Genomic DNA, 7,054 nt, shown 5'->3' with positions numbered 1-7,054 from the left:
GTTATAACGTGACTAAAGCTGTGATTCAAAACTAAAGTGAAAGTCATAAAAGACTCAAGATATTAACTGTCACATTGTCACAGAGTTATGGCATTTGCACAAATGTGAAACTGAAGAAAATAAGGAATCGAGGTCACGTTAATTTTTTTAATTTGCTTGCTTCCATTGGCTGTACCTTATATCCATTGACCCAATCAGTGTGTAGCGTTTTACAAGTATGACGTCACGACAAAGTATTAATAGTCGGCCTCATTGCTCTCTGTCATAGAAAACGCTTTCGGAGGTTCCGGTGTTGTCTTCGTGATTAGTTTCACGCTCAACTAAAGTCGAAAAGGTAACGTGAGTATTTCTTCTTGCTAATAATACGTCTAATGATTGTATTGTCTTTGCTGTGACGTGTGTTGTGATTTTTGTTTTAGGGTTTAAGTGTCGGCTTGCTAACGATAGCCTTAGCTAAAAACAGAACAATGGAGTGTCTTGCGGTTCGTCGTTTAATGTCACCATTGACTCGATAAAGGGAAGTTAGAACTCACAAACGATGCTGAAATTGTTTAAATGTTACGTGAAATTTGAGCGTGATATCTTTACGAAATGGCTAACAGCTTATATAACCGTTTGTGCTAACATTTGTTGAGTTGAGTTAAAGCAATGTTGTTTGAGGTACAACGAGAGACTGAAAATGGCGAAGTCGAAAACCAGAGACTGGCTGGGCTGTTTTGGGCTCCCACTGTTTTGACGCCATTGTTTGCGGCTACCTTCGGCCGTTAGAAGAATTTTAATCGTTCATGTCAGTATCTTAATAAACGCGTTAAGCGAAACGTTAAAGGACCTAATCACTAGTTCGCTTTAGTGGAAACGGTTACATAAGCTGCGGTGGCGTATAAAAGTAGTGTTGCTTATGTTGGTGTTGGCCGCCTTGGGGGAGGGGGAACCGACGGTGCTAGCCATGTAGGCTAGGCTAACACGCTAGCTTGACTAATTGGTGTCGTACCTGTTTCTGCCGAGCTGCTTTATTGATGTAGCAGTTTCTGACTTGGACTTTTGTTGTTCTTCTATCCTAAAAGCTAGTACAACATGGCCCGTACCAAGCAGACTGCTCGTAAATCTACTGGAGGAAAAGCGCCAAGGAAGCAGCTTGCGACCAAGGCCGCCAGGAAAAGTGCGCCATCCACGGGAGGCGTGAAGAAACCCCATCGTTACAGGTGTGTGGCACTCTGGTTGCCCTTAACAGAAATAAAGACTTCCTGGCCTACAGTGCTGAATATCTGCTCGATTTATCTGCTAGGCCTGGAACCGTGGCTCTGAGGGAGATCCGTCGCTACCAGAAGTCCACTGAGTTGTTGATCCGCAAACTTCCCTTTCAGCGCCTGGTGAGGGAAATTGCTCAGGATTTCAAGACTGACCTGCGCTTCCAGAGTGCTGCTATTGGCGCTCTTCAGGTATGTGAAACATTTACATTTGACCTGCAGAGTAATAGGACTGTAACAAGAAGCTTAAATTCTTTTTCTCTCTCTCCTTAAACAGGAGGCCAGTGAGGCCTACCTTGTGGGTCTGTTTGAGGACACAAACCTGTGCGCAATCCATGCCAAGCGTGTCACCATCATGCCCAAAGACATCCAGCTGGCACGTAGGATAAGGGGAGAGAGGGCCTAAGTGGCTAATGACTGCATTGTCATGACAAATGATCCTATTTATCATACTTACCCATTTTGTGGACTTTTATTTTCTTGGCTTTTTTTTTTTTTTAAACCGTTTCTTGTTTACTTTTTTTAGGGTTGACACAAATCAATCATTCCGCAAGTGCGAGCCCCTTGCAGACATACAACTGTCTATCATTAGAAATGGGCTAGGTTTGCTCATGTCTCAGCTTTATTAATGCAAGCAATGGTTGAGAGCAAGCTATCATGCATATAATTGTCCTCAGAGCAAAAGGGTTGTTGCCACAAATGCAGTATGAACTATCAGCATTGACAAAAGTGTAGCTACTGTTTGAAACAATAAGTTCTCCATTGTCACAAAGGGGCAAAGCCCAACTATATCCTCCTATAGCCACTTGCTCTGCATCCTACTTCAGTTGGAGCGCATCACTAGGAATTCTCATTGTACCTTGCTGTGGTGAGATTGGGTCGCAGCATTCTTCTCGGGAGCTGAGCAAATCAAAGATGCACAAGAAGGTGTAATCTTGTGCGCCCATCTGATCACAAAGTTCACTTTGAGAATAAGACTTACATGTCACTACACAAACTTGTGCTCACTCAAAGTACCATCAATGGAGACAGAGTTTGTCTGAAGGGGGCTTCAGATTATCCATTGTGGGTCATATCATAAGATGTAACATCACTTGACTTTAAACTTGTTGTGGGTGCCGGGTTCCATCTTCCATGGGGGGCAGGATTTTTAATCCATTTACCACAAAATGCCAGCGTGTCGTGCTCAGTAAGGCCTAGTGTCGGGGTGTTGGCTACCTCAGTTGATTCTCTATACTTGGTAACAAAGAGCATGGCAAACCCCTGCATATATCGATGGCTTTTTAACATGTTTTTTCCAACATAAAATCTTGGCAGCTACATTTAATACTATTTATGAAATGTTGTCACATGTCTTTCTATTAAAGGTCTTTATGAGTAGTAAGAGGTGTGTCCTTTTGTTTTGTTTTTACTATACAGACAGTGAAGAGGTCTATATGGTCAATACACATCTTTTATTTACAACACATAGTTGGTCACAGCTGGTTTGTCATACAAACCATTCCGTATGCTTGAACCCAGTGGCTGTAGGAGGGGAAAATACAAGTGTTTAGTGTTTGAGTGACACGCCTGTAAGCACATGACTGCGTCTGAGAGCTGTGATGCCTCACCAATCCTGCAGACGATGTCTTCACACTCCTTGATGCTGCTGGCTCGGAGCACCACACAGCAAAAGCCTGTGGACTGAGGGGTTTCTGGGGAGTCTCTGTGAACACAGCCAATCATGTGCTTAGATGACATGGGGGCCCAGCCAATGACTAGGCTTGTATATTGCATCATGACATCCTGTCGTAGGAGGAGTGTGATCTAAACTACAAGCAGCCTAGTTTAACAGGGATGTGTGGAAAAGCCTTTAATAATAAAATAGCTTAGATTATGGTATTTTGCCAGGTTGTACTGCAATATCAGTGAAGGGCTTTCATATAAAATGTGATACTTACGCCACACAGAAGGCAAATGCTGTGTAGTCTGGCTGTGCATATCTCCCTACACATGAAATCTCGGGATAATGGTGCTCAAACATCTCCTGATGAGAGAAATGAAGACAAAACTTTAGGAGAATTAAAGTACAGGCAAATCTTTGTGAGAGAGATCTACTTACCAATTTACTGTTTCTGTCTGTGCACGTCAAATGCGTTTCCTTCAAATCTAAAAGCACTTCCTGCAAGGAAAATTAAATGGGTTACGCATATATAAGTGCTTTGCAGAAAATTGGGGAAACAGCTTTCATTACCTTGCTAGGTAGGTTTTTCTGCAACACCTGTGGGATTGCATGCTGGAGCACCTCCTTTCCTCCAAACTGAGAGAGGCAGACAAATGACGGTTACAGGAGGTGTGTGCAGAATGTTTGAAAATGCTGTAAAAACAAATTGTCATTTACCATTCCAATGTTTGCCTTTCCCAAGAATTGCACTATGTAAACAATCCTGTGGAACAGAGGTTGTTCAGAATGTATTTCTCAAATGTCACATCATGACGGCAGCTTGAATACAGATCGCAGCGATGGCGTGTTAACACTTGCCTTCCCTCTTTGAGACACTGTGATGGAGGAGGCTTCTGGTCTCTGCTTGCTGTCTGCTGGGAGGGAGCAGGACCCAGCTGCAGGGTGGGGTTCTCTGTCCTCAGGGCCCGCAGGAATTTGATAAGGGGTCTATACACTGTTCCGTCGTGGGCCCTCCATCTTATAACACGGATGGACAAAGGGCAGCCCTTAAACCGAGACAGAACTGCACCGGCCTGGGAGTGCAAGTAAAAAAGGTCTGGTAAAGAAGTGTATATATGCAGCACCTTTGCATCCCGCCTGGCAGCTCAAGCTTAAATATCTACATCTATCTATATTTATCTATCACTACTCTCTTGCTGCTATCCTGTCAAAAATCCCTCCCCGACATTCATCTCTACCGACTCCACCCTGCCTGCACCGCTTCACCTCTCTTGTGCACTATTTTTCCATCTGTCTCCCTCTCATCACATATATGCTTCCACCAACTTTCATTCTTCAGTGCGTACCTCCATCTTTCCAGACTCTCACTATAGATCACAATGTCATCATCTGCAAAACATAATTCACGGAGACTGCCCCACCTGGATCTATGTCATTTATCAAAATATAGATGATCCACAAACACAAAATATCCACGGATATTGCATGATATATTTAACATGACCCAATTTGATAATTGTGTCATAAAAATGCAATATCACAACAGCCCTAATGCAGTACGGCACCGTATATCTGAGGGATTTCTCACATGTCCACTTTTAGAATTCCTCAGCGAGGTCCCATTGATCTCATCGAGGATGTCACCAGCACAGATGAACTTGTCGACGTCAGCCTGACTGCCGGGAATCAGGTCAAGAACAAAGACGCGCCCGCTGAGATACCTAAGAAGCAGATCCATAGATGTTTTTTTACTAGCCCACGTGCTCAATGTAATGGAAATATTTGTAGACTGGAACATACTAACCTCAGAACTAACCCTACCTCCCGGCAGGGCACAACTTCGTATATCTCACACACCTAAAAACAAACAGCCAGCAGTCAGTCTTTCACCTCCTTAAGATTGTACTTTTTTTTCCTTCTATGGATTTATATCATATCCAAAGACAAATAACATAATAACAGCGTTACTGTGATGCTCTTACCGGCAGGAGCCAGCTCTCATCCAGAAAACTGCAATTCTGTATACAAGAAAAGAAAATTCTTATTAGATCGGAGTTCAAAGTGATTGGAAAAAATCACAGTAGCCGCTCTGACCTCCATGTCCAGTTTGAAGTCCATGTGTGAGAGTACCAGCAGCAGCGACATGAAAGGTTCTGGAAGAGGAAGAACAGCAGCTCTTAAGATTTTGTTGTTGACAAGAACTTCCTCAGTTTTGTTCAAGCTGCTGTAACCTCACCCACAAATTCCTCATTCCTGAGAATTGATAAATCTGGGCTGTACCACTGGAGGAAAGAGAAACAATGTTAATCACAACTATGCAAGTCTGTTAGAGAAACACACTTTCTAAAATCCCATTTTTGTGTGCTCAACACTGGGGAACAATGCATCTGTCCATGTATCAGACCTCCAGGAGTCTGGCAGTGTGCAGCAGGTGTGTGAAGAACTGCGGCAGGACCTTGCGGCTGAGGGCCAGCCTGAGCAGGTAGCGCCCTCGGCCCTGGGCTGAGAGCAGCTTCCTGCAAACTCTGGTCTGCTCAACTGCCAAGGACAGAGCAGACAGACTGCACGGGAGAAGACAGACAGAGAGGTGACGGGCATTAATGAGTGAAGCTGTCACTAAAAAAACAACAACAAAAACCTTCCCCATCTGCTAATCTAAGCAGGATGTAGTTACCTGCCACAGGCATCTTGATGGGGTAGCTGTTCGAAGCAGTGCCAGTAATCTCTGTGCACCAGGCTAAGAACGGGCTCTGGAGAGAAATGGAACACACCCTGAGTGAATACTGCAAAAGTCTCCTTCGAAATGAATTCAGCTACACAAAATGATGATACTGACGCTGGAGTCCCTTCCTGAGGACCAGCTCCAGCAGCTCACAGCAGGAGGCGAGGTGAGGCTTGGAATCTGTCACCGTCTCTCCATCTGACTGCAGGTTCAGGACACACACTGAGTGGGAAGGGGAAAAAAACACGCAACACACATTGAATCTGTTGTCATCAGCATGACATAACTGCATTTTTGCAAAGCATGTGATCATCGCCATTTCACTCATCAACACTAAAACAGAGACTATGTTGACGATAAAAAACGTAGAGGAGCTTTTTTGGCATAACAAATAGCGCGCTGCAGGGTCAGAAATGAAACCCAATTCTAGTTGTACGTTTTATTATGAGTACGTCACGATCAGCTGCTTACTGAAATTGTGATCCAATGGCATCGTACCATCACTCATCTATTATTGATGCTTACCTTTGAGGGAGCCAAGGAGAGGGTCTTTGGGTGCCATGTTGATCGTCCAGCTGTGATCAGAGCCTGTCCTTGATAAGAGACGCGCCGCTTCTATCCTCCTGTCATTTAAGCACGCTCTGGGGACGCGCGCTGTGTACACACTTCCGTGAAGCTAACATATCGAGAAACACCTTCCAGTTCCTACCTGCCCGAGACCGTGAGCGAGGACGGGCGATGTGTTGCTGTCATTAAGTTATTATTTTAAATAAATAGCGAAGGAATATTGAACCTGCAAACACAAGCGCCTGAAATAATACCCATGTACACCTGCGCACAGACTGACAGTAAACCTGTCGTGCTGCCTTCAGAGACCCCGCCTTGTTGACCAAACAAACTGTAGGTTCGTGTTTACAACCATTCACTTCAGTAGCTAATATTTATATTTTCAAACGTGACAGAAGCTATACAGGCTACGGGAATATAAAGGAAGAAAAGAAAAACAGATAAACGGAATCTTAGTCGTTAATTTAAGATTTTTATGGACACGATAATAAAGACCCAGCGAGTTTATATAGTCAAGTTCCTTCTAGAAGCGAAGCTCACCATTTGGCAGACAAGTATTAGTTGTTTGGTCGGTGATCTTGCAGCCTTATCTAAGTACTTTGCGTCTCTCGCCTATAATATCTCCGTCTGTAAACAAAGGCGTGTGTTCGAGTCCACTTCAGGCTGTTTGCTGTCGCAGTGCTCTTTCTAGACTATTTTACGCTGACTTACTTCAATTGGAATAAATAAATAAAATGTATTTTCGGGCTAAAAAACAAACAAAAGTAAATTAATCTTTAAATAGAAAAAACTCTGCGACGCTTCCGTTTCTGTAAAGCTAGTTGGCGGCCTCTAGCGGCCCGCCTTTGGAACTGC

The 7,054-nt window shown here is 43.9% G+C and overlaps 2 protein-coding genes across 4 annotated transcripts; one reads left to right on the top strand and one right to left on the bottom strand.

Annotated features, from left to right (window-relative positions):
• Positions 1-192: 192 nt before the first annotated feature.
• On the top strand, positions 193-2,631 carry LOC102793289 (histone H3.3A). 2 transcript variants are annotated; one of them, XM_006796963.3, is made up of 4 exons: positions 193-334; positions 1,065-1,202; positions 1,286-1,439; positions 1,525-2,631. In XM_006796963.3, exons 2-4 carry the CDS (start codon positions 1,075-1,077, stop codon positions 1,651-1,653), a joined length of 411 nt encoding a protein of 136 aa, XP_006797026.1. In that variant the 5' UTR covers positions 193-334; positions 1,065-1,074; the 3' UTR covers positions 1,654-2,631. The 2 variants fall into 2 exon arrangements, with proteins under 2 accessions (XP_006797026.1, XP_035766314.1); XM_035910421.2 differs by having other exon boundaries at positions 238-339.
• A 51-nt stretch (positions 2,632-2,682) lies between these two features.
• Positions 2,683-7,005, bottom strand: si:ch211-250n8.1 (uncharacterized). Of its 2 annotated transcripts, XM_006796960.3 has the most exons (16): positions 6,158-7,005; positions 5,747-5,854; positions 5,585-5,660; positions 5,315-5,471; positions 5,147-5,192; positions 5,005-5,063; positions 4,893-4,928; positions 4,715-4,767; positions 4,499-4,631; positions 3,769-3,983; positions 3,628-3,673; positions 3,481-3,546; positions 3,349-3,408; positions 3,188-3,273; positions 2,858-2,952; positions 2,683-2,771 (listed from the first exon to the last, which is right to left on the bottom strand). In XM_006796960.3, exons 1-16 carry the CDS (start codon positions 6,192-6,194, stop codon positions 2,737-2,739), a joined length of 1,308 nt encoding a protein of 435 aa, XP_006797023.1. In that variant the 5' UTR covers positions 6,195-7,005; the 3' UTR covers positions 2,683-2,736. The 2 variants fall into 2 exon arrangements, with proteins under 2 accessions (XP_006797023.1, XP_087701413.1); XM_087845287.1 differs by having other exon boundaries at positions 2,683-2,952; positions 3,188-3,408.
• Positions 7,006-7,054: the final 49 nt, after the last annotated feature.

Source organism: Neolamprologus brichardi, chromosome 8 (genome assembly GCF_056152115.1).
Source record: "Neolamprologus brichardi isolate AB-2024 chromosome 8, ASM5615211v1, whole genome shotgun sequence".
In the NCBI taxonomy this organism is placed as follows: domain Eukaryota; kingdom Metazoa; phylum Chordata; class Actinopteri; order Cichliformes; family Cichlidae; genus Neolamprologus; species Neolamprologus brichardi.
The sequence above is the reverse complement of the archived record's forward strand: the minus strand, read 5'-3'. Positions and strand labels throughout refer to the sequence as shown.